General features: G+C 41.4%; 2 protein-coding genes across 2 annotated transcripts in view; one reads left to right on the forward strand and one right to left on the reverse strand.

Annotated features, from left to right (window-relative positions):
* Nucleotides 1-990: 990 nt before the first annotated feature.
* On the reverse strand, nucleotides 991-20,436 carry LOC112224080 (V-type proton ATPase 16 kDa proteolipid subunit). Its single transcript, XM_024387375.2, has 3 exons — nucleotides 20,151-20,436; nucleotides 2,140-2,323; nucleotides 991-1,855 (listed from the first exon to the last, which is right to left on the reverse strand). Exons 1-3 carry the CDS (start codon nucleotides 20,221-20,223, stop codon nucleotides 1,651-1,653), a joined length of 462 nt encoding a protein of 153 aa, XP_024243143.1. The 5' UTR covers nucleotides 20,224-20,436; the 3' UTR covers nucleotides 991-1,650.
* A 293-nt stretch (nucleotides 20,437-20,729) lies between these two features.
* LOC112224081 (conserved oligomeric Golgi complex subunit 7) overlaps nucleotides 20,730-27,811 on the forward strand; it is a 46,078-nt gene continuing 38,996 nt past the window's right edge. Inside the window, exon 1 of the mRNA XM_042305887.1 lies at nucleotides 20,730-21,070. The gene's annotated coding sequence lies outside the window, so the exon portion shown is untranslated. The remainder of the gene's footprint in view (nucleotides 21,071-27,811) is intronic.

Consider the following 27,811-nt stretch of genomic DNA (forward strand, 5'->3'; position numbering starts at 1 on the left):
CCTCAGGAGGCTGAAGAAATGTGTCTTGCGAGAGCAGAACTGTCAGTACAATCCAACTGCCAGCACATTTAGATTATGTTAATGTATAAACCATGTGTAAAACTCATTCTATGGAGGGCCGAGTTTCTGTGGCTTTTCACTCCCTTAAACGTGATAGATTAAGAAACTCCCCTCACCTGGTCGTCTAGATGTTAGTTGAAAGGAAAAACCAGCTGGCACTAGACTCCCTGGAATGACTGACACCCATTGTATGAACAGTATCTATACAGCTGCAAATCATTTTACAATTCCACATTCCACTTTAGAATTCCGATTTGATTTCACCCAGTTGAGCAGGTGAGCCACCAAATAATTACTCACATCCAATATTCGTTATGTCGATCGGTGGCGTTTCAACATGTAGAATCGTTGGGAAATGATTTGAAAGTGACCACTGAACTTGTGGTCAGAGGCAAGAGGACGGCCACCCGCCGTTAAAAAGTTCTCAGCTGCTCTGGTGTCCTCTCTAGAGGTGAATATTTGATGACAGAGGCATTAGCCACTGTATGAAGAATGACTTTCTCTGGATGCTGAACGTTATGCAGGATTTATAACTAAAGTACAATAAAACCGCCACATCCTTTAATGGATTGTTTTACCTAAAAGTGATCACAATGTGAGATGTAATTAATTTGAAAAGGTTATTTAATAAAAATTGAAGATTTCTAAAACAATGAATTGAGCTAAATGGTACCCTTTTTTCTACCAACATCACCTTGAAAATAACCCATATCTTAGGAATGTTTCACAGGTAATATGCCTACACCAAAACATCACCTGGCTACCCATTTGAATTACACTATGGTACAGTAAGTATGGCACAGTACAAGGAATTTAACCAAAATCTAACTCCACGCATGTTTACTGGAAGCGGTGTGGTGAACAATCTACAGACGAGCAGGGATGAAGTAGCTGGAGAGATGTTTTGAAAATTACACTTGTGAGACCCAACACTGGGCAACAACCTTTAATGCAATCAAACAGCGGTACTACATGAACACATTCGAAACACTGCAATGTTTCCATCCCGATTGAAATACAGTTACACAATGCCCACTCCACCAGCAACACACTAAAGGCAATCTTTACCCAAATAATACATCCAGAGGAACTCCAACCACATCACAGTTAACCACAGTGCATTAAATCTATAGAATTAAAGATGTTTGCCCCATTTAAACATTTATAAATAAAACAGAAAACAAAAACGTTAAGTCCATACATATTTTCCTTTACAAATAGATCCTCAGACATTAAATGCAGAAATCATGTAAACAGCCAGATCAATGCAGGAGGAGAAAAAGCAGTGGGGCCCTTTGGTCAGCTCTAAGACCAGAGGCAGAAATCAGCAAGAAACCTGGCAAGCATGGAGGCTGTAAACCAGTGGGGGGATCTTCATACATTTTGCAACACACAGGACCGACAAATCACTACATTGCATTTGACTATCAAATTGGGACGACTGTACACATTGTAGAGATAAGACCATATTTATGGAGCCATTTTTTATTATATCATTATTTTGTCATTCATTTAATTTTTTATCCAGTATTCCGTTATTTTTTTTCCTCCTTCAGCAACATAAGACAGATTGGTGGAGAGGTTGGTGGTTTATTTCGTGGACAGGATGAGGGCCACGATGAGACCGTAGAGCCCGAGGACCTCGGCAAAGATTAAGATGAGGATCATGCCCACGAAGAGCCGGGGCTGCTGCGCCGTGCCCCGAACCCCAGCATCACCTACAATACCAATTGCAAAGCCAGCTGCCAACCCGCTCAAGCCCACACTCAGCCCAGCACCAAGATGAAGGAAACTCCTACAACAGAGAGGGACAGGGGATTACCATAGTATCAATACAGTGGATAGGGTTACTATGTGATACCGAATGAACAAATCACAATAGTAAGATGAGATGTTTTCAATTAAAGACCAACAAAATATTAGGCAACAAAACTATTTTTTTATGGTATATAGATTTAATATTAATGTCAGGTGTAATGGATTGATGGACCAGTTGCCTGTTAGAAGTATTAGGAATTGAGGGGAAATGCAAATGGAGACTTTGTAGAAATAAATGGAGGTGGGAGATGTCAGACTGACTTGTAGAGGGTGACCTTCTCAGAGATGTTGTTGGCGATGAGCACCGCTACCACCAGGCCGTAGATGGCTATAATACCCGCCATGACCACTGGAATGATGGACTTCATGATGAGCTCTGGCCTCATCACTGACATGGCAGCAATCCCTGTTCCACTCTTAGCCGTGCCATAGGCTGCTCCCAAGGCTGGGGGGGGGAAAGAGAAAATTAGATCCATTGATATAATACCATAGTAAATATTTAAACACGTATCTCAGGAGATAATAGGCTGAAGTCAAACAGTGCAATGCTTGAAGCACAGCGAAGACCTGCTGGCAAATGCAGGAAAGTGCTGTTTGAATGAATGCTTACGAGCCTGCTGCTGCCTACCACCGCTCAGTCAGACTGCACTATCAAATCAGACTTAATTATCATATAATAACACAGAAATACAAGCCGTGGGTCATTAATATGGTCAAATCCGGAAACTATCATTTCAAAAACAAAATGTTTATTCTTGCAGTGAAATACAGAACCGTTCCGTATTTTATTTAACACGTGGCATCCATAAGTCTAAATATTGCTGTTACATTGCACAACCTTCAACGTTGTCATAATTATGTACAATTCTGGCAAATTAGTTTGCAACGAGCCAGGCAGCCCAAATTGTTGCATATTCCCGGACTCTGCGTGCAATGAACTCGAGAAGAAACAATTTGCCTAGCATTTGGAATTTTGGATGAAAAGTATGTCCAAAGTAAACTGCCTGCTACTCAGGCCCAGAAGCAAGGATATGCATATAATTGGTAGATTTGGATAGAAAATTCAAACGTTTCCAAAACTGTTAAAATAATGTCCGAGTATAACAGAACTGGCAGGCAAAAATGGCAGGCGAAAAACTGAGGAAAATCCATCCAGGAAGTGCTATTATTTTGATTTGAGTGTTTCTCCATTGAAAGACTATCCACCATTTAAAGAGATAGAACCCAGATTCTGTACCCTATGGCTTCCACTAGCTGTGAACAGTCTTTAGACATTGTTTCAGGTCTTTATTCTGAAGAATGAGCAGTTTCAATGAGAGGCCAATGGAAAACCCTCAACCTGTTTGGTGCGCAATCCCGAGAGCGCGTCTTTGTTTAGACTAAACCTGAGCATTGATTATAAACATTGTTTGAAATGTTTCTACAATCTTTAGAGATATTATTTGGAATTTGTCTGCATTTCAGCCATTGGATTACTGTACAAAATGCACCAACAAAATGGAGGTTTTCGGAAATAAAGAGGGACTTTATCGAACAAAGATTTGTGTAACTGGGAGTGCAACCATATGAAGATCAAAGGTAAGTGATTAATTTTATTACTATTTCTGACTTGTGTGACTAATCTACTTGGCTGGTTACGGTTTGTAATGTTGTGTGCTGAGCGCTGTCCTCAGATAATCGCATGGTTTGCTTTCGCCATAAAGCCTTTTTGAAATCTGACACGGCAGCTGGATTAACAACAAGTTAAGATTTATTTTGATGTATTGCACTTGTGATTTCATGAGTTAAATATTTAGTCATTTAATTTGGCGCTCTGCAATTTCACCGGACGCTCGCATCCCACTGATCCAGAAGTTAATAATATTGCCTGCTAACATGAATTTCTTTTAACTAAATATGCAGGTTTAAAAGATATATACTTCTGTGTACTTATTTTAAGAAAGGCATTGATGTTTATGGTTAGGTACATTCGTGCAACGATTATGCTTTTTTTCACAAATGCGCTTGTTAAATCACCCGTTTGGTGAAGTAGGCTGTGATTCAATGATAAATTAACAGGCACTGCATCGATTATATGCAACGCAGGACAAGCTAGATAAACTAGTAATATCCTCAACCATGTGTAGTTAACTAGTGATTGTTAAAATTGATTTTTGTTTTTATAAGATAAGTTTAATGCTAGCACCTTACCTTGGCTCCTTGCCGCACTCGCATAAGAGGTAGTCAGCCTGCCATGCAGTCTCATGGAGTGCAATGTAAATCGGCCATAAATGCAGATTACCAATTGTTATGAAAACTTCAAATCCGCCCTAATTAAAAATCCGCCATTCTGATTAATCGGTCGACCTCTAATCCTGAGGCTGCATTTATTGTAGCTGGAGATTTTAACAAAGCAAATTTGAGGAAAAGGCTGCCTAAATTCTATCAGCATATTGAATCTAGTGCTCGCGATGGAAAAACAGTTGATCACTGTTACTCCAACTTCCGGGATGCATACAAGGCCCTCCCTCGCCCTCCTTTAGGCAAATCAAACCATGACTCAATTTTGCTCCTCCCTTCCTATGGCAGAAACTCAAACAGGGAGTACCCTTGCTAAGGACTATTCAATGCTGGTCTGACCAATCGGAATCCACACGTCAAGATTGTTTTGATCACGCGAACTGGGACATGTTCTGGGTAGCTTAAGAAATAAATATTGACGAATACATAGACGGTGACTGAGTTTTCAGAACGTGTATAGATGTTGTACCCACTGCGACAATTAAAACCGATCCTAACCAGAAACTGTGTATAGATGGCAGCATTCAAGCAAAACTGAAAGTGTGAACCACCCCATTTAACGATGGATGGCAAGGCAACTGGGAATATGGCAGTACCCATTCCCTCCGCAAGGCAATCAAAACATCAGTATAGAGAAAGTAGAGTTGCAATTGAACGGCTCAGACAAGAGACGTGTGTGTGTGGCAGGGTCTACAGACAATCAAGACTACAAAAGGAAAACCAGCCACGTTGCGGACACTGACATCTTGCTTCCGGACAAACTAAACACCTTCTGCTTTGAGGATAACAGTTTCACCGACGCTGCCCGCTACCAAGGACTGTGGGCTCTCCTTATCCATAGCCGACATGAGTAAGACATTTAAACGTGTTAACCCTCGCAAGGCTGCCGGCCCAGACAACATCCCAGACATATTCAATCTTTCCCTATCCCAGTCTGCTGTCCCCACATGCTTGAAGATGGCCACCATTGTTCCTTTACCCAAGAATGCAAAGATAACTGAACTAAATTACTATCACTCTGTAGCACTCACTTCTGTCATCATGAAGTGCTTTGAGAGACAAGTAAAGGCTCATTATCACCTCCACCTTACCCGTCACCCTAAACAAACTTCAATTTGCTTACCATCCCAAAAGGTTCACATGCAATCACCTTCACCATCCCATCTGGACAAGAGGAATACCCATGTAAGAATCCTGTTCATTGACTATAGCTCAGCATTCAACACCATAGTACCCTCCAAGCTCATCATTAAGCTCAAGGCCCTTGGTCTGAGTGCTCAGCCCCCTCATTGTACACCCCATGACTGCGTGGCCAAGCATGCTTCCAACTCAATCAAGTTTGCAGACAACAGTAGTAGGCTTGCTTACCAACAACGATGAGACAGCCTATAGGGAGGTGGTGAGGGCCCTCGGAGTGTGGTGTCAGTCTCACTCAAAACAAAGGTGATCGTGGACTTCGGGAAACAGCAGAGGGAGTACCCCCCTCTCCACTGCTGTCCCATCAATGTGGATAAGGTAGAAAGTTAAGTTCCTCTGCGTACACATCACTGAAACGGTCCACCCACACAGGCAGTGTGGTGAAGGCGCAATAGCACCTCTTCAACCTCACGTGGCTGAAGAAATGTCTTTTCACCTAAAACTTTTACAGACGCACAATTGAGAGCATCCTGTCGGGCTGGCTGTATCACCACCTGGTACGGCAACTGCATGGCCCACAACCTCATGGCTCTCCAGAGGGTGGCACAAGGCATCACTGGGGGCAAACTACATGCCCTCCAGGACACCTACAGCACCCAATGTCACAGGAAGGTCAAAAAGACCATCAAGGACAACAACCACCCAAGCTACTGCCTGGTCACCCCGCTATTATCCAGAAGGAGAGGTCAGTACAGGTGCATCAAAGCTGGGACCGAGAGACTGAAAAATAGCTTCTCTCAAGTACATCAGGCTTAAATAGCCATCGCTAGCACAGATAGGCAGAAGCCTATATACACAGACTTGAAGTCATTGGACGCTAATAATGTTAACATATCTTGCATTACTCACCTCATATGTTTATACTGTATTCTATACTACTCATCCATATTTATATATTCTTAATTCCATTTCTTTACTTGGATTTGTGTGTAGAGTATGTTGTGAGAAATTGTTATCTATTGCTGCACTGTCAGAACTAGAAGCACAAGCATTTCGCTACACCCACAATAACATCTGCTAAAAATGTGCGCGCATACATTAAAAAAAATAGTTTGTCGAGATCTGTGGAAGAACTTGACTGGCATGCACTGAGCACTGACCTCAACCCCATCGAATTATGAAAATTGAATTCAACAATACCAACACTGTTTTCAATTAGACTTTTGCTTTAAAAAGCAGCTCAAACAAAACAAAAAAAAAGTACTATAGCCATTGAATTCTACCGTGCAAATATACCGTAAATTATAGGGAAATAATGCACGCTCTAGAATGCCCTTCAAGCCAATCGGGAGTACGCAACAATACCATGATATAATTATCTACTATTTAATTCTGTGATTAGAGAAATGTACAAATAGAGTAGAATACAGAGTTGAGCAATATGGAGGAACTGAAATCGATTAGGTAACAAATTCACAACTCCATAGTTTATGTTCCCTGTACAAGGGCAACGTAGCTACAGCTGGGAAATTCTTGTGTATGAGGAAATGACCAGCATCATGTTCTCCCACACTGAAAATGAGCTTGACTGCAGATCTCAAATCCGTCACTCCATTTAACAGTTACGGTTCAGGGCAAATTCTCTCCACCTCAACCCATAGATACCATCAGGGAACGGAGAGCTGAGGTTAACCCTGTCCATTCAATGGCTTTAAATTATTATTTTTTTAAAGGCTTTCATCCTGTGCAAGAGCGGCAGAAATCTAAATCACTCCACCTCCCTGACTGCCTGAAGAATAGACTCATTAGGTTCTCCATACAGGAAGCTGCTGACTTCAGACCAGCAGAATGTCACATCCCTGCAGAAGCTCAGAAAGGACACAAACCAGCACCAGTCGCCACAGAAACAATCTGATGTCACATTGGCAGCACTCAATAAAATAGATTACATTTCTAAGACAGCGTTACCTGTGTCGTGTAAAAACATTCCCAACTTGAAAACGTATGCGACATCAAAACCGTTTGAGCTAGAAAGTATTGGACCCAGTTCTAAAAAGCTGAGACTCAAACATGAACGGGTTTCCCTTTTTGCGCTACAACACCCACAAAATTCAGTGGACTAGTCTGAAGTCAGACCCCTCGGCGTGCCAAAACATTTTTTACTCACGAAAAGGTCTAACACCTGAAACATTAAACTATTTGGAGCCAGGTTTAAAAAGCTGAGACTCACAAAAGCATTGTCCACTTTGCTCTATGCCCACAAGCTTCATCTGAAGTCAGAACCGAGAACAATCGACCGTGAAAATTAATAGGACATTTAATTGGGAACACTTTTAGTTGGGAACATTTTTACATAACAAGCAGCAGGGCACTAATGTAATTGAGGCCCAGCAGAATGCAGAGTCAGCACGCCGACAGGAGTCTCAAAACAACAGACCAGGATGCAGACAGCCAGAGTGCCAACATCTGCAGGAGAGGCAGAACAGCGTTGTGATAAAAATCAATACCCTCATGGGCCTCTAAAAATGGATGTGCTCGGTCGGGGGGGGGTGACAGGCCGCCGTGGTCGTGAATCATGCAGAATGGGCTGACGAGATTTCTCCCACGTCAGCCATGCATCACCCGCAGTGAGATCACACTAAACTGAAAGCCCTGAGGTGGCTACGACTGACCAGAGCGTCTAATATGCAACCTAAGTTGCAGCTACTGCCTGAGCCACTCTTCCCTTAGCATTGTGCAAGAAGGACGACACTGGACAAGATACATATTATGTTTGCCTCAACCCAGCAAGGAGTGCTAAGAAGCTCCAGGATATAACAGTATGTGAATGTGACTTCAAATAGCCTAGGAGAAATTATGCCCAAAAGGATTGAATTATCCAGTCCGCTGTGTTACATGTGGAGATTTGCATTCACTGTGTAAATATTAAAACAGAGTTTGACTCCCTAGACCTTTAAATCTCTCTAAACAGGTCTCTTGCACTGCAGACTGACCACAAAACCCAGGGAATATGGAATGGGTGGTGAATCAATGATGCTCCTTTGTGAATGTCTATGGTCAGCCTCCATGAGTACTAAAGGGAACATTGGATTCATCTTAGACTATGCTCTCTCTATGAGTGAGTCCTTGTGTGTGCAGAATGAATAGGACAGGGTCTGATTTTTTTTTTTGCTTTATCCCATTTTGTTTTTCTAGGTACTCACTCTTTAAAAAAACAGGGGAAAAAAGACAAGTGAAACAAAAAGAAATGTCCACAATGCTTAAACCACACCAGGCGACCACTTGAGGTCTGTGGAAAATCTACAAAATGTAGAATTTCAGGTGTAGTTGCCCTTTAATTAAATTGTGCACCAGCCAGAGACGGTTGCCTGGATTGCGATATTTCAGTAGCACTCATTTGGTTGCAGAGTTAGCAAAACAAAATGGCCACTGGATTGATGCAGAATGATAATGATTATTTGCAAGTTAGGCAAAGACTAGAGGTATTCACAGGTCCAAAGAGTTGGACCCAGTTCCGGAATGGACATAAATACATTTAAATAGAGACCCATTCTGAACAGACCCGAGGAAACCAGACTCATATCGACATGGTCGAATCTAGACCGTCTGTACAGTGATGGAAGCAGCAGAAATGTCATTTAAGCTACTTTATTAACCGGAGCAGATAAAGCGCGAAAGGAGGGAGAGAAAGGTGTCGCTCTAGCAGACAGGGTAGGGGGCCGTGCTTGTGGGTAAGTGACAAGGGAGGTAGAGACAGCAACTAACTAAGCAGACTCGCGCTATAGTAAACTAATAGCTACCATTTCTAGGTTATTTATCTAATATGATTACATAGTAAGTCTTGACTGCATCAAACCAGGAAATACTAGTTCAGCTAGCAAATGTTAGTTGAGGCTGCAGTGCATGCACTCATCCTACAGTTACAAATCACTCCATTCAGAATATTACGCATCAGCCTACCTGTAGGCTCTTGGTAGTTGTAGCCTATCCTAATAAATTGGTGGAATTGACAGTTAAAGGAGAAGATGTCCCAACATGCCACACACACACAGACAGAGGCTCTATGACTGTAGCTTATTGCTGCTTTGATGAAGTCAGTTAAAAGTACACATACCCGAGACAATCATATCAGATCTGACCCAGACCCATGACATTTAGAATTCTGGTTCCAGACCCCGCTAGGGTCCTTGATCGGGGCTCAGGTACAGGTGGATCCGTGAAGACCTCTAGCATAGGCAACTTTGTAGGTGGCTAACATATAATTGAGGTTTTTGGGAAAGGCTTTCCATTTACCAGAATATGGTTGTCATTACATTAGAATCATCGTTAATGGCTACACAAAGAGGTAGACAATCACGCACACAGACAGGGGCATTCCTTTGTTGTTGCCTATTCAGAAAGTTTAAGGAAAATACGAATCACTGATGCTTTTTGTTCACGTTCTTGGGCAAACTAAAGAACGTTGTAAGTTCAATACATTTAGGGAATTTCCTACAAAGTTCAATACGTTTTTTTTTTATATGGCTGGAATCACGGAATTGCATTTTGTCTGGATTCCGTCTGCAACGCAGATGTTATAGGGCCCTAGCATTGGCACAGCAGCCAGAGTGAAAGAGAATAGCATATTTCAACATGGTTCTTCACGAGTTTGCAGATACTTCACATGGAAGAATGCAAATATGTCCTTTCAGTGGGTGGCTAATAAAATTTGAATCAATAAAACCATCCATCTCTTAAAAGTAGGGATTCCCACCAATCTAGCTATGTTGCATCCAACCCAACAACAAAAGCAGTCCAACTGACTACTTGGTTAACAGTAAAGTCAACAAGAACATTTTAGTTATGTCAGCCCTTGAACATGCTTCAGGACACATCCCGTGGCATGTAGCCTCAAGACATTTCATACAGGTATCCAGAGAGCTCCATGTACTGTCAAGGAAGCCTGAAACAAGGCAGTGTCTCCGGAGCTTTGTGTAATGGTGGCTCTAGACTAGAGGTAGTGGCTGGCAAATCCTTAAAATATGCACATCGCAGCCAGCCACCCGCCAGACCCCTACACAGACTTATTTGTCACAAGACTGATGCCATCTATGCAAGGTTAAGTTATTCTGCTCCAACCTTGTCAGACCATTTAACAGATTCACACATTTTAAGTGAGGCAGTGTCACACACTAGTGCATTTAAGACAAAGTAATATCAAATGAGGCATTAAATAAAACTTACCTCTTTCACATAAACATGAAGTTGTTTCCAATGACATCAGAGTGCAATTTTAACCAATTATGAGTAGGCATTGCCTAACAATAGTCTACTAATGTAATTGTAAACACTTAAATTCCTCTTTTTTACTACAAAACATAGCACATTTCTATGTTCACATATGTTGATGTTGGTTGGTGAGGAGATGAATGAAGTTGGAATATATCCCTATTTAGACCTGATGCATTTACTGAAGACTGGTGTAATAGCCTAGCACCTTTCTCAATCCCTCATGGTAGAGAAGTCTATCCACAGAAGGGATGATGTTACAACTAGGGCCGTTACTGTGACCATACTACGGCAACACCAGTGGTCACAAGTCATGATGGCAGACAAATTCCACGTGACCGTTTAGTCATGGTAATTAGGCTTCTCCAAGCGCTGATGCTGTGGATGGTCATTAGAAACCAAACTTGCTAACTGGTACTCAGCACTGTCCCGCCAATCGCTCTGACATCAATGTGAATGTAATCCCAACACTACATGAGAGCCCATGTTGAGCAACATTTCTATAGGCTGTGCAATTGTGAAAAAACAGAGTGATGGCCTGTATTAAAAATAGGAGCACATCAGCTCCCTATAGGCTAGGCGTACTATATTTATTTCTCAACTTTCCTAATATTAAAACACATTTCCCCTCTTTACAAGAGGAGTATAGCCTACCTGGCTGGCATAAAAATGACCTGGAAAATCATCCTCCATTCGCTAAGTGCATAGAAAACACATGTTTTCTTCCCCGACTGGTGCATGATAGTTAATTAAAAATCAAAACAAATTTCACACATATTATTTAGTATATGTAAAGACAGGATTTAAATCAAGAATAGTGTGATGGTGACAATATTAGCCTATGAATGATGCCCAGCGTGTGTGCAGTAAGGCAAGAAACGCATGCCTTCTTCAAATCAGTCACACACACACAGCCTAGCTCATAAACCTATATATATATATATATATATTCCATCCCACAACTGTCCCAGACTATGTTTGGAATATTACTCTTGCACAGAATAGGTCAACTTTTGTACCATGGGGGAATAGTAAATTGACATATGCTAGTGCTTTTGCTGATCATTAGGCCTACTCATCTTGTTGGCTGACAAAATAAATATGGACAGTTCTTCCAATATCGTCAATATGCACCTCGGAATAGGACAAGAACCTGCGCGTTTGCGTCCCTGATGTCGGTCTTCACTTGTAGCCTTTAAGAAAAACCAGATCACATGACGGGGAGCCATTTGACAGAAATGAACATTATCGAACAAAACAAGCATTTATTGTGGAACTGCGATTCCTGGGAGTGCATTCTGATGAAGAGCAAAGTGAATGCTTTATAAAAGCTATTTTTGACCCATGTTGACTACCCAACACGGCGGATATTCCTCTGGCTGGTTTGGGCTCTGAGCGCCGTTCTCAGATTATGCTTTTTCCGTAAAGTTTTTTGGAAATCTGGCAGTGTTTGCATTAAGGAGAAGTGTATCTAAAGTTCCATGCATAACACTTAAATTTTCATCAACATTTATGAGTATTTCTGTTAATTCATATGGCTCTCTGCAATATCACTGCATGTTTTGGAACTACTGAACGTAACATGGCAATGTAAAATAATATTTGGATACAAATATGAACTTTACCGAACAAAACATACATGTATTGTGTAACATGATGTCCTAGGAGTGTCATCTGATGAAGATCAAAGGTTTGTGATTAATTCTCTATTTGTGCTTTTTGTGACTCCTCTTTGGCTGGAAAAATGGCTGGGTTTCTCTGTGAGTTGGTGGTAACCTAACAGTTTGTGGAGCTTTCGCTGTAAAGCATATTTGAAATCGGACACCGTGGCTGGATTAACAAGAATTTTATCTTTAAAATGGTGCCTAATACTTGTATGTTTGAGAAATGTGAGTTGAGATTTCTGTTGATTTGTATTTGGCGCCCTGCAATTTCATTGGCTGTTGGCGAGGGGTTCCGCTAGTCCTAGACAGGTTAACAGACTTGCCTAGTTAAATAAAAGGTCAAATTAAAATAAATAATATGGCTGCAAACAAAAAAAGTATGCTTATGCCCTTACAATGTACAATCAAGTCAAGCATCTCCTCCAGTTGCATTTATAGTAGTTGATCAAGGAGGGATTGGATGGGCAACACGGATATAAATGTGCAGTAGGGCTGTGATGGTCACGGAATTTTGGATGATTAATTGGACAGCCAAATGACCAGTCTCTTCATAATAACTGTTCAAACAGTACGTTTTCCAAGATGTTGCAGGGCTCGCTTTGAGGCAAGAAACACTGATCCATGCGGGACAGCACCTGCAGTACCGACGACTGTGTGATCTTGCTCTCCGTAGCCGACGGAAGTAAGAAGTTAAACAGGTTAACATTCTCAAGACCACGTGACCAGACGGATTACCAGGATACGTACATGCGCTGACCAGTTGGCAAGAGTCTTCACTGACATTTTGAACCTCTCCCAGTCTAATACCTACATGCTTCAAGCAGACCACCATAGTCCCTGTGCCCAAGAACACCAACATAACCCTTCTAAATGACTATTGCCCCATAACACTCATATCTGTAGCCATGAAATGCTTTAAAAGGGTGGTCATGGCTCACAACACCATCATCCCAGAAACCCTGGACCCACTCTAATTCGCATACTGCCCCAACAGATCCAGACATGATGCAATCTCTATTGAACTCCACACTGGAACATAACCAAGCTACTGTAAGAATACTTTAAGATAATACACAACAGATAAGAGGTCAATGGGGAATTACCGCTCAATGGAAATAGTTGTCTATCATTACTCAGTGTATTAATTCCTCCTCTGCGTTTTTGGAAATGGCACGTAAAGAAGCATTTCACCGTTAGTCTACACCGGTTGTTTCCAACGCATCTGACATAACATTTGATGCCCATAGGAGGAAAGCAGGAAGCGTGTACATCAATATGTGCAGTGATTGGTTGATTCAACTGACTGCAAAAAATTACATTCCATTGCATGCATGAGTCACATTACTATGGAAATTGCATCGCAATTCCAGGCAGCCTTTGAGAGTGTACCCATGAGTTTACCAGTCAAATTGCCAGGGTTAGAGATTCGACTGTGCTCGGATCGACTACCAACCAAGAGCAGGGGCCTGACGCAGATGAGGCTGCAGACATAACAGGCCACTACCCTGTCGATACGACGCAGGCTCAACTGATGACCAACAACTCGGAGCAGCCATCGCCACCGCGCCCAATGATATCTAACCTGTTATCAAATGATTAGGTCATTGATTTTGCTTTAAAGCTAAATTAAAACCCATGGTAGTATTCCAAGTAGGGCTGACCCCATTTAGTCGACTGTTTGGTCTCATACATATATTGTTTGGCACAGGAGACACCCGTCTGACTCACACCTGTCTCAGTGGACTAATCCATTGCGTAAGCCGCAGGGATGGCACACCAGTATCACCAATAGTACATTTACTATTCTAATCTACAATGTTAGTTTGGTTAGGATCATTTGTTAATGCATTCAATATATTATTTCAGTCTTTTACTGTTCTCATTGTCGGAGTAGACAAGTTTTTTGCTGGCCGCACAACCTAGGCTACGCTTGTGAGGAACACATTTTAGCTTATTTCATTCCATTTACAAGTCTTTTGTTTGTAGCACTCATGTCAATCAATGTTGAGTAAGGACGCGCACCTGATTATGCATAGAAGTAGACCAAGGCTACCTGGCCTGCGTGCAAATGTAGGCCTATAAATTTGGGGGGGGGTCTGATAATATTTCTGATTGTCTTCACCACCATTGTTGAGCTTCTCAAATAAACATTTTCTTCACCTCAAAACAGCAAGTAAACAAAGTCTGTTTGTACATCCATTGAGAATGACAATACAGTTCCTACAGACAACACAGAATTTCAGTGAGACAAAGCAAAGGCGAAATCCATTAAAGCCAAGCTAATGGAATTCATTGCCCTTGACAATCAACCGGTCTCTGTCGTGGGTAATGTTTGCTTTCGCCAACTGGTCGAGCACCAGTACACACTACCAAGTGAGCTATTTTTCAGATTTCAGTCACACAGTAATAGTGTCACTGCTATTAGCTTCACCACATACACACTATGGAACGCCGTTTGGGTCTTTGCAATCAAAAGATTGAGTAGCACTGTCAAAGCTGGACCAAAAAAAAAAAAGTCTGCAAACAAGCAAATGCTGGCCACGAACGATGCGTTTACAATACAGCATTGGTAATAAAGCACTCATTTGTTCGACCACAACAACTGGGGTAGCTAGCACCAACACAACCAGCCTGAAAACAATGACCAGTTGAAACTGCAGTAATTTTCATTATTCTTAGCAAGGATTTAAGAAACCTTGTGAGTAGGTATTAGCTAGGTTGCCACTTGTTGTTCACCTATTGAAATTGAACTTCAGCTAGCTAGTGATGCTCGACCGGACCGGGTTGTGAAGCTAGCCACACTAAGGATTAGGCACAAGTAGAATTTGCAGTTTGCCTTCAAAATAAAAGTATGTCATTGACAGTGATGCAAATGAAAACAAATATGATTACTTTTATTTTGAAGGCTAACTATTGTGGCTTGCTTCACATAGATGGGTCTAACCATGAATCAAATAACTGTTTTATAAAGTAGGGTTATTTTAGATGACACCTAGCTATATAGTTAACTATAGCTACTGAGACATTATGTCGTGTTATTTGACATATTTCTTTTGACACAAAGAACCAAAACGGCATTCCATATAAATCCTGGTCGAGAATGAAACGACTGACCAAAACAGCAAGTACGTGAAAAAAATAGGTTGATTGTTTTACTGGTAATGGGGACATATGTAAACGTCAACAAAACTGTCAGTGTGGTTAACTATTTAACTGTACTAGAACCCTTAAAAGGCCAGTAAAAATGTTTATATCGGTATTGTTTTGGCAAGGACGATATCGGTCAAAAATTTGTGTATTTAATCAGTGCTTAAAGCATCAGACAAGCTAAGTAGCCTACATATAGTTATTTAAACACATTGTAAAATGTAGACAGTTGGTCGAAAGAACAGACTACTCCCGGTCGACCAAGATTTGTATTTTATTTATTGTCAGGGACTGCCCTAGTTCCAAGGCTATTCATGATGCCTCTACTACAAGAGACTAACCAACATTTGTGATTCCATTACGGTGCCTCCACCTTGCAAGAGTTGATACCTCCCACTTCGAGTCAAGACATGAGACTATAATTAACTAGGAACTGCAGTAATATGAAATTAGTGTGAGACTGTCTTCACAGACTGCTGTATAATGCACAGTTCACATATGTTTCAGTGGGTGTGCTTAACCACGTTCTCAAAGAAAAATCAACTCCTGTCTACAATTATTACCTTTTAAATTATCATGAAGCAGCAATGATTTACAAATGCATACACAAATCAGTAGATAGTGTAAATTACCAGTTTGTTTCTCAATCATGGTAGTGGTGGTGTTGTAGTGACGTCGCATGATGGCAGGCTCACGTTTCCTGTAAGGAAACTTCATGCTCCTGGGCCTGAAATCACTGGTGTCCCCCCTCCAGATTACTCCCAGCCACAGGCTCTACCCACGCTGGCCTGTGCTATCGCTACCCATAGGAGCTCTGGGTCAGCACTAAACACATAGGGCTCATGCTAGGTTAGCCTCTTGCTAGTATGTTTCCTACATACATACAGTAACTACACATTGGGTATAAATGATGAATGCATTTTAGTGCAATCAATAGTTTCCTCATATTACTTGCAATAATTTCACCTGACAGGAACCTCTAGGTGAGAGGGTCACACACCCAGCAACAGCTTTGAAGAGGAGTAAATTTGGGAATACTTAACGCAAACGGACAACTGGGATCACCCTTCCACCACAAGTCATTACAGAGTTGAATTAACTACAATAGACAGGCGGCATGCCGCCACCACACAGCACAGTAAAGGAGAAAATAGTGTCACCCTCCAGCTCCTAGCAGTAGCTGCACGATTCAATATCCCCAGTAGGTCAAGCCCTCTATATTAGGGTTGCATGTTTTGGGTTTCTGCCCTAGGCGTACACTGCAGATTCAATTCATCAAAGCTTCATGATGAGTTAACCAACTCATCATGAAGCTTTGATAAATGTAATCAGCTGTGTAGCGCTACGGCAAAAACCAAAACGCGTACATCCAGGGAGAGGCCTTCGGACTGTTTGGGAAATCCTGCTCTATAACATAACTTAGTAGCATGTCAATTTCCTACTACATGCTGCATCACACAACCAGCTTTGCCACATGTAGCCTAAGCTATACTACGGGGGCTATTGATAAAAGCCACTTCAACAATTAAATAAAGCAAAACAGTACTCAGTACAAAAATGTCAAATTAACCATAAGGAATCAATTCCAGCCTAGTGATGGTCCAAAACATGACTCTTGCAATCAAAGGCACAGTTGATTGGTAATTTGATGCTGTGAGGTAGCATATTGTTAAATGCTTTGAGTGAATGCATCAGATCTAACAGGATAAAAAAAATAATCTAAGACAATACTTATTGTCCTTGTTTGTCACAAGATTACTAGACAGTTTCTATACCCTCACTTGTCCCTGAGGCCATCCAGGATATGAGCAAGCGATCAAATAAATACACTGACATTATGTCAACTGAAAACGCAAACAACGTGGCTCAAACGATGGCAATTCCTAAATGTCTTGTCTCATCACTTACTGGTAGTGCTGAGCGATTGGTGCTTGGAGGTTGTTTCGAGTTTGATTATTTAAATATATTATTGCAATCTTAAAAATTTTTTTTTATAATGTTTGAATGCTGTAACAGAAAACAATTCAAGTCCTACGGATGTTAGCAACTGCTCATCACTTAACCATCACATTACGCCGATAAAACATTTCACTTGTGTATATTACATTTGTTTTAGGCTTATTTGACAACTATTTCTTTCAGTCCAAGTCATCAGCTCATCACTATAGAGCTGCTGCCTATGCGGTCTGACAAACACTATTTTAGTAGTTCTTCAAAGTAAGGTATACTTTTGACTGCTGAACACCAACTATCAATCTTTGAGGTATCGCTACCTGAAAATAAATCAAAACTGCTCGCTCTCTCCCGATCACGGTCTACCGTCTCGTCTCAGTCTGGACAAGTAGGTGCGCAATGGATGCTGGTCATTGTAGTTAATTATGTTTTCTGAGTTAAACTATGTAGAATATTGGTTGTTGGAAATTACAACTCCCTACTACATGGTACAGTTTGGGCTCAATCTGATTTACACTACATATCCAAAAGTAGGTAGACACCTGCTCGTGGAACATCTCATTTTAAAGTCATGAGTATTAAAATGGAGTTGGTCCCCCCCATTGCTGCTATAATAGCCTCCACTCTTCTGGGAAGGCTTTCCACTAGATGCTGAAATATTGCTGCAGAGACTTGCTTCCATTCAGCCACAAGAGCATTAGACAGGTCAGCTACTGATGTTGGGTGATTAGGCCTGGCTCGCTGTCTGCGTTCTAATTCCTCCCAAAGGTGTTTGATGTGGTTGAGGTCAGGGCTCTGTACAGGCGAGTCAAGTTCTTCCACACCGAAATGGTTCGTCTCTCACCTTGTGCACGGGGGCATTATCATGCGGAAACAGTTCTCCAAACTGTTGCCACAAAGTCGGAAGCACAGAATCGTCTAGAACAGGTGTTCTTAAACTTTTTCAGCCTGGGACCCAAATGAGATCTAATCGCCGAGCTGACAAGGTAAAAATCTGTCGTACTGCCCCTGAGCAAGGCAGTTAACCCACTGTTCCCCGGGCGCAGTGCATGTCTATTAACGCAGCCCCCGCACCTCTCTGGGTTAAATGCAGAAGACACATTTCAGTTGAAGGCATTCAGTTGTACAACTAGTAGCACTATGCACAAAGCTGGTGTAGCCAGCAGATCCAACCCGCTTGCTAACAGCTGCACTAAAGTCAGACAGCATTCCTGTGTATATTACGACACCGTGGATATGGCTCAGAAAACATACCTCAATTAAGGTGTGTACCCCAAACTGATACACCAAGAACATTGAAAGACATTGAAAGTTTACTTAAACTGCAGTTTGTCTTCATGCTAGCTAGCAGTAGCAACAGCCCACGTTGTGTTGAGCAACAAAATAGCTGATTGGCTGACACTGCCAACCCAAAATGGATGCTGTGGCTTATGCTCTTCATAAGGGACAGCTAAGGTAAAAAGTTGGGATAAAATCAGAGTACATCCCTGGATTGAGGTACAGTTTCAGGGCCATATCTCTTGCCAGCTCCTTGGGTGTCAAAGGAATGTTGTTTGACCCTAGTGCAGCTGTAAACAAGCTGATTGAATTGTGGTATGTCACAAACAATTGAGAAATGACCTATCGACGCACATTTATCAAACATTATTTTGGAGGTGTGGTTACTGGTAAAGACACAGTTTAACAAAATACTGGGCAACTTGATTAGCTAGTTGTCTTATTTAAGGGCATTTTTCACCTAGTCCCAGTTTGTTCTACCTGCTTTGTTATTGTTGGAAATGACACCTGCCCACGTTGCTGGTATTTAAAATGTTAACATAAAACTACTTGTGGAACTGAGGTCATCCCATTGTTTACTATAGGGAAAAAGGTAGGTCTGTCTATTTAGCCAAATACCTCGCAATTTGTATATCTTATCTTTCTAATGATATAAGGCTGGGCAGCATACTCTGTCATCAATTGCTAGCCCCAAAATACCTTTTGTCCTTGTAACGCTGAGCCCCCCCCCCCACTGTTTTCCTATGGAGAGGCATGCTGGTACATTTCGCCAAATATCTACTTTGTCAAATCGGACACCATTTTAATCAGGATAATATCCTCTTTCTAATTACATAAGGGTGGGCAGCGTACTCTGCTTTCGTCGATCGCTAAATCAGAAACAGCAAATGTTTGCTCTTTATGCAGACATAAGCACACTTGGCACCATTGAGGTGGGGATGTTAAAACTTTCTACACGAGTTGTTATTTTTCCGTTTCGTCCTAAGAACATATTGTAATGGTAAAATACAGGGATACATCTTTGGGTGCCATTAAGGCTCAATTGAACCGTAAGCATCACTCCAGGTAACAGGCTCTGCGGAGGTAATTTGCTATGGGATCGGGCTAGTGTTCCAGCTCAGACAACCTTCTGACATGTCCAGCCTTGGGTGAATTTAGACTCCTATTGTCCGGCCTACTAACGTGACATACGCCAATGACAATTCATGGACTCTCGTCCAACTCCATCCCTTGGTTACCTGTCCGACTAACGTTAGCTTTACCTGGCTAACTAGGATATGTATTAGATAGCAAGGCAGTATTTTTACTGAACTGGGTAGTTATGAGAACGAGTTTCGATAAAAGCTAACTTACATTCACTACGCAGATACATGACTCAAATGCGTATACGCTAAGTTAGCTATGCAGCTAGTCAACTGGGTTAGCTTGCTACGTAGCTAACCGCTTCTGTGCTGGTTTCAGGCATTAGAGATGCGGTTTGAATGGACACATACCAATTTAAATGTAGCTATGGTAAAGATAGTAATTGAATTGTGTGATAATTACCGCTGAAAACCATAGCTGCAGAGGCACCCATCACCGCGAAGAACGGAGAGTATTCGGGGCTTTCGGACGACATTCTCTGTTTAAAACAACACGGAATACCAAACGGATATTGCGGTTCCCCTTGATGGCTTACCGACTACACCTATCGAAGGCCACACGCTCTTTAAATGTAAACTGGGAAACCTATGTAGCCAACTAGAGATGTAATTGGACTAGTCACGAATCTTCTGCTAAATACACGGCGGAGCAGCAGCACAAAATGGTGAAGTGGAAAATATCACCTGACTGGCCAAACCCCTTCAACTACTATATGTAGGGGAGGCGCTCACAAGTACCTCTAATAATGATTTACTGCAGCACATCAAATTGGATTTAAATGACAAATAAACAATTTTATATATTTCTGATTTAACCCATCCAAAGTAAATGCTTTATTTTTAGATTATGTCCATTCTTTTTTAAGGTAATCCCCTATTGTAGTCTATTTTGGTGTGCTCCGCTGCAGGGTTTCCCTTTGAAATCTAGCTAGGCATTCAGTGACTAAATTCCCCATTGAGTGGCTAAACTGTACAATGCCGTTATGAAATCATTCAAATTGATTTCTGCATTTGGCACTGGGATACCATGCATGAGAGGGTAATTTACAGTAAAATGTGATATGCAGCAGTGGAGCGTGAGTGATTGTGTGGTCGAGGAGCCGAGAATCCCCACTGTATCGCTCCCAGCAAGCGGTGGCTCAAAGAGCCAGGGACAGTATGTGAGTAACGATGAGTGTGTGAGCCAGAGAGAGATTGTGCAGAGTACTCCCACCCCTCCTTTCTCCACCCTCCCCCTCTACATCTTTTTATAAGCAGGCAGGCGGTGAGAGCGAACCCCAACCACGCCACGGCAAAGCCCCTTCATCCGTGATGTAATCACAGGTAATTTAGTAGTCTACCTTTTCCTTAGCTAGCGTTCCATAGGCCCTTCTACCTGCCAAATTTGACACTCACAATGATAATTAAATACATGATTTTGTAATATGGATATAAAAGTCACAGTTGAATGGAGATCATTTGTGCTCTGGTTCTTTCTCTATGGTGGCTGAATGGCTATTGATCCAGTAATTTTATTACTGTGATGTTTGAGGAGGCAATTTGGGATTAATCTGCCACAATAGATAGGAGGCTCTCATGATCACAATATCCTGTGACGCATACTCAGCAGGCTCCCTGCCTGAACATTTTGTCACATGATGTCATATATACGTGTCTTGGTTAATGTTAAGATAGGTGGATCCATGTTCACCGATCAAGCCACGGTCTCTTGACAGTAGAGGTTAATCAGAGAAAAGCCATGGACCTCCACTGTGCATCTGTTTTATGAATAGTGGAAACTCACAAAATAGGGAACCATGTGAAACATTGTCACAATGGCATGATTCAAAGTGCCCCGCAGGAATGGGTAGATCTGAAAGGATTGGATAGGATCAAGCAATATGGCAAGTCTATCAGAGGGCAAGGAGGAGCAACAGCCATAATCATTTATTTATCTTATCCCTTCAGCTCTATACAATTGTGTGGTTAGGGGCTAGCGATTGTTTCTGAGCCGTGCGGATCTCTCATGATGCACTCATAGGGTTTGTTGCTAATGACTTTTGATTGGGTAGATTAACTTGCACAGAGGATGTGCGTATTTAGATATTTGATACTTAAAGCAAGAGGCAATTTCATGACTGTAACCCTCTAGAGCTCTAAGATTTGCCTCGGATCTATTAAAGGAGAAGTTTACCCAAAATCCATAAACTTCCAAGTGGTTCCATACAATAAAACAAGTTCAGTGGAATTTGCCCTTTCTCCCTCTCTCTCCCTGTAGTGGTGTGTTGAAACCCCTGCAAAAATGGGTCATGTGAAGTTGCTAGATGCAGGCCTCGTGCTGCTCCTTTGATGATTCAGGATTCAGAAATCCGCAAAGTGTGGACAAATTCGTTGTTTTATTGAAAGTGTACGGCCGAATGGGCTTTTGTCAAAAGTACTAATCGGCTATGAGTCAGGAAATGTGTACTTTTTCACCTCAAACATTTGTGATTATTTTATATCATTGTTTTATGTAGCCAACTGCGACAGCAGCTGGAGGCAAATAGTGTTTGGGTGGGAGCGAGTGGGGAATGGTGTACCTTGACAGGGCAAGGATGAGATGTATGTAAGAAGAAGTGCAGTAGTATCGTAAGCAGACGTATACTTGGATTACGGAGGAGGAATGGAGGGAAAAGAGAGGGAGAGGTGGTCGAAGAGAGAGAGGTTGGAAGAGGGTGAGCTTGAATTGGTTCAAAATGGAGGAAAAAAGGGAGATGGTTTGATGAAGAAGAATGGTAGAAAGTTTAAGCAGAGTGAGCTCTACACCAGATTAAAGACAGGAGGAGAAATCAATGTGAATGAGGGCGATGTATCGGAGGTGGTAGGTGGGAAGTTCTCAGAGCCAGAGGCTTGCACAGAGGGTTAGGATAAAGATGAGTCTGTGACAGTAGAAGACCCTTGGACCCTTGACTTTCCGCTGATCCATTTGTGATTTCAGGATGGGTGAAAACAGAGTTAAGTGCTGTGGAATCGTTGAAGGTAACCCGAAGTGGCCTTGTGATAATGGTTTGTGTTTCTGTTGGTCAGAAGGAGCAGGCGCTCTGCGTCAAACGACTGAGAACGAGATGTGAATTGTTTTGCTCTCAAGAAAAGGGCCCAATTGAAAGGAGTGATTACTGGGGTAGCGGTACATGTGAAAGTGGACCAAATGAAGGGGAAGATTCCCGGTGTCTGTGATGCTTGTCGTTTGGTGCGACACAGACAGGGTTATGTGAGTGGAGAAACAGCAGAGTCCTTGTGAGTTCATTTGAGATTTGATGTTGAGTCTATGCCCGACAAAGTGATGTTAAGATATATCCGTTTTTCGGTGCAAGCTTTTGCACCAAATACATTACGGTGTTACAGATGTCAAGCTTATTGGCATGTATCAGCAGTGTGTAGGAGGGAGATTCCTAGGTGTGAGAAGTATACAGTAGGGCATGAGACAAAGTTATGTTTAGTATTGGGGAAAGAAGCGGTATGTGTTAATTGTAAAAGTTCCCATGGGGCTGGGGATCAGAAATGTCCAGTGAGAGAGAGGCAGTTTGATGTTACCAGGGTTAGAGTAGAGCAGAGGCTGTTGTATGCTGAGGCAGTGAAGAAAGTAGATGGGTCAAGGGGGAGGGATCCTGAGAGGAGTGGTGTGAGTAGTAGAACTGTACCAAATCAAATGTTATTGGTCACATACACATATTTAGCAGATGTAATTGCGAGTGTAGCGAAATGCTTGTGTTCCTTACTCCAACAGTGTAGTAGTATCTAACAATTCACAACAATATGCACAAATCTAAAATAATGGAATTAAGAAATATATAAATGCTAGGATGAGCAATGTCGGAGTGGCATTGACTAAAATAGAGTGGAATACAGAATATACAGATGAAGTCGGAAGTTTACATGCACTTAGGTTGGAGTCATTAAAACTAGTTTTTCAACCACTACAAATTCTTTGTTAACAAACTATAGTTTTGGCAAGTCGGTTAGGACATCTACTTTGTGCATGACACAAGCAATTTACAAACGGCTGACGGTACCACGTTTATCTGTACAAACAATAGTACGCAAGTATAAACACCATAGGACCATGCAGCCGTCATACCACTCAGTAAGGAGATGTGTTCTGTCTCCTAGAGATGACCGTACTATATATTATTTAAAAAAAGAGGAATAATCACATTTATTTTCTCCCACAATGAAATGGGGGGGAGGGGGACTATGATTATGTTTCCGTAAGTATGTGTGACGCGCGCAATATCTCAGACACCACTGGTCCTATTTTTTATGAAACTTGGGTCAATGATACATCTTGCCATGGAGATTAGATATTTACAAAATTATACTGATTGGCCCAAAGGGGGTGCTATAGTAAAACGTAACTGCATCTCCCTATGAAGCAGTGGAGTCAGTTCTGACTTCCTGTCCATTGTGAGCTATTCAGTTTAGATTTCCAGTGAGGGGAAAAAATACTTGGTTGTTTTTTTTCTCTCTCATTAATCCACGCAACATACATTTGAATAATTGGCCCAATTGCATCATTCGTTGGGGACCACATGTTTACTGTCACCTTGTTTGTAGAATTCTATATTGCTAGTTGTGAAATAGGGGTTAGCTGCATCCCACTATGGCGACCAGACTAAGGGTGAGTGGGTGTGTCAAAAGGATAGTAGTAGGTTTGTCAAAAGGAAAGTAGTAGGCATGTGGAAAGGAGTGGGTGTGTAGAAAGGAAAGTAGTAGGCATGTGGAAAGGAGTGGGTGTGTAGAAAGGAAAGTAGTAGGCATGTGGAAAGGAGTGGGTGTGTAGAAAGGAAAGTAGTAGGCATGTGGAAAGGAGTGGGTGTGTAGAAAGGAAAGTAGTAGGCATGTGGAAAGGAGTGGGTGTGTAGAAAGGAAAGTAGTAGGCAAGTGGAAAGGAGTGGGTGTGTAGAAAGTGCCCTCCCCATTGAGCAGTAGGCAACATGTATGTGTCAAGGTGACATCTAGATGGTTATCAATATTAAAGTATATTTTTCTGCTACAACACAGCAGCAGAATCCTCCTTTGTGGCCTGACCCAACAACAGAAAGTCACAAGTGCCTCCCTAAAAGCGTCCTGGGTTCTAACCAAACACAGCATGCCCTTCACAGACGCGGAGGTATTTAAATAGTCCATAGGGTTGTTCTGGAGAGGCTCAGTCAGACTGAGCAATTTTTCCAGGCTATTGACGAGAGTACTGACAACACCGATGTAGCACTGTTGTGTGTACAGTATATGTCTGTTATATTCATGGAAATGTCTTTAAAGAAGAGCTATTGGCACATATTCCCCTCGAAGGACACACCACCGGGGACATCCTATTCACAAAGCTGGAAGAATTGTTTACGCAGCATGGCTTATCATTCGAAAAGTCAACTTTGTGGTCACCGACAGGGCTCCTGCTTTGGTGGGCAGACACAGGGGCCTTGTCAGCAGGATGAAGGAAATCGCCCCACAAATGAATGGCGTGCATTGTCTCATCCATCAGAGTGTGCTGTGTGCCAGACTAAACGGTGAGCTGAAAGATGTGATGGATAAACTAGTGCGCATAATCAAACTTGTCAGGGGGACATCAAGCACACGGCACCGTCTTTTCCGTAAGCTTGTGACAGAATCAGAGGAGGCTATCCACCATGAGCTCCTGCTTCACAACAACATGTGCTGGCTGAGTAAAGGAAAAACTCTAGAGCGATTCTGTGAGCTGCATGACCAGGTTGTGGATTTTGTCAGAAAAAGCAAAATGAGGGCAGCAGCTGACCACCTTCGTATTCTGGAAATTGAGGAATTCCTCTCTAATGTAGCTTTCTTGGCTGACATATTCTGTAACTTAAACGGGTTAAATCTGCAGTTACAAGGAAGAGGGAAACCAGTCGTGGACATGGTGGAAAAAGCTTTACTAGGAAACTTGAGTTGTTCGATTTGTACTTGTCCTCTGGAAGCCTACTGAACTTCAGCACACTGAAGAAATGACAGGCAGAGGGACCAGGCCGCAGCATTGTCACCGAGGTGATGGAAGATTTCATCAAGCAGCTGAGGGACAACTTCTGCACCAGATTAGAAGACTACAGCATGCCCAAGGATATCAATGAGTTTGTACGTGATCCTCTTACAGTCCGCCCAGGTGAGGAATTCTCCTCCCTCGCTAAGACAACGATACCCTTGCTGGATGAGGCAGCAATTCAAACTGAGCTGATTGAATTCCAGAGCGAAATTAACGTGCTAACAAAGTTTGGATCGACTTACACCTGCGAGTCCTCCTCTGTGAATGCAATGAAGACTCACAACAGGAACTGGCTTCTACATAAGTCATGTGCATCAAAATCCAATCCTGCCTGTGCATCAAAATCCCATCCCTCTCACCCAGTGGCGGATTTAGGCATAGGCGACATGGGCAGCCGCCCAGTGCGGCATCTTGCCGAGGGCGACATGAGGCGCCCACACAAAAAATAATAGTAATTACATAAACGTAAAAATAAAAATATTACATAAGCATAAAAAACATTTATTTTTACAAACATAAAATAATAACATCATAAACATAAAAAAATTATAATAATTACATTAAAAAATAATAATAATTACATAAAAAAAAATATATATAATTACATTAAAAAAATTAAAAAATTACATAAACAGATTTTTTTTACATAAACATAACAAATATTAATGACATAAAAACGTAATAATTACAAACATAAAAATAAAAAAAATATTACGTAAAAATATAATTTTTACATAAAAATAAAAAATATGAATAATTACATAAAAATGAAATAATTACATAAACATAAACATAAAAAATATAAAAAATATTACGTAAAAATATAATTCTTACATAAACGTAAAAAAATATATAATATTTACATAAACATAAAAAAATAAAAAAACTGACAAACATAAAAAAATAAATATAATAATATTCCAAATGGTGACATTTGTGCGATCGGTTTTCTATCACTAATTTACACGTCGCGTCAATGATATCATGTCACCGCGTGGGACTGTGGTTCAATTAACCTACTGCTTGGGATGGTCTCCCACTCAGATGTCTGAGGTAGGCGGAGTGGGGGAATCTTTCAAATAGCACACCTCTAACTTTGTACAGTACCAATGCAATTAGTAAGGCAATTAGTTGTGCACTTTAGTTTGTGTGTTTCTTGTTTGAAGTGAAATAGTGTAATAATCAGGTTCTCCTCTTTACAAGTGTGTTATTCTATTTGTGTGGTAAAGGATTTGTAAAATTTGTGTTTTTTGTTAGCAATCGGGTAATAGTGTAATAATTCTATTCTATTTTATTTGTATACTACAATTTGTTTCTTTGTCTTTGTTATTACTTTTTGATATCTATGAGTCTTATTTTTGTATTTGTTTATATAGTTTTAAATGTAATGATTGATTATTTATTTGTGTTGCTCCAAATGTCAGATAGTGCAGAATGGTGCTTTTTTGGGGTGGGGGGTCACTGAAGGTGGGGTTCGCCCAGGGAGCCATACAAGCTAGAACAGCCACCCGAAATCCACAAGATTGTGTCCAGGGGAAATACAATGTTTCCCATTAAGTAAGTAACTTAGTATTTAAGAAATAGTCAAATAGGCTAATAACATTATTGTGATGATTATTATTATTAGTGCGTATCCATGGCTATTTTAGGTCTCATGTTGACAGTATTTTCTGTTTGTTTCATCGTTACAGGAGCAGGTTGTCCCAAGACTCTTCTATTAGACCAATTTGTTTTTCTTGTGAAAGATGCTGTTAGCCACATAGCTTACCTCAGCCAGTTAAGTTATTTTATATGGGCCTTCGCTCTGAAAAAATGGACTTCAATTAAGCCCTCTTGTTGTTTGTAAACTCAAATTAAAATGAAGATTATTGTTGAAATGAATTAATAGACTGGTGTAGTTTTTCTCCATCTGTTGCTTGGCACCACTTGCATAATAAGTTAGCTATATTTTCAGCACCGGGTGCTGTTCACCTTCTTTTGATTGTGCTGCGGTTGCAGCTTTACATTTCAGCACCTAAAAAAAATGGTCCGCTGCCTGCTTTATTAGTTGACAG

The sequence above is a fragment of the Oncorhynchus tshawytscha genome, linkage group LG25, assembly GCF_018296145.1.
Source record: "Oncorhynchus tshawytscha isolate Ot180627B linkage group LG25, Otsh_v2.0, whole genome shotgun sequence".
In the NCBI taxonomy this organism is placed as follows: Eukaryota; Metazoa; Chordata; class Actinopteri; order Salmoniformes; family Salmonidae; genus Oncorhynchus; species Oncorhynchus tshawytscha.

Bases quoted from the DNA above. Each gene is read 5' to 3' on its own strand.
- LOC112224080 (XM_024387375.2), bottom strand. From the start codon at position 20,223: ATGTCGTCCGAAAGCCCCGAATACTCTCCGTTCTTCGCGGTGATGGGT. The intron at 2,324-20,150 runs GTAATTATCACA...TCCCCCCCCCAG, and splicing joins TGCAGCTATGGTTTTCAGCG to CCTTGGGAGCAGCCTATGGC. The intron at 1,856-2,139 runs GTCAGTCTGACA...TCTCTGTTGTAG, and splicing joins GAGAAGGTCACCCTCTACAA to GAGTTTCCTTCATCTTGGTG.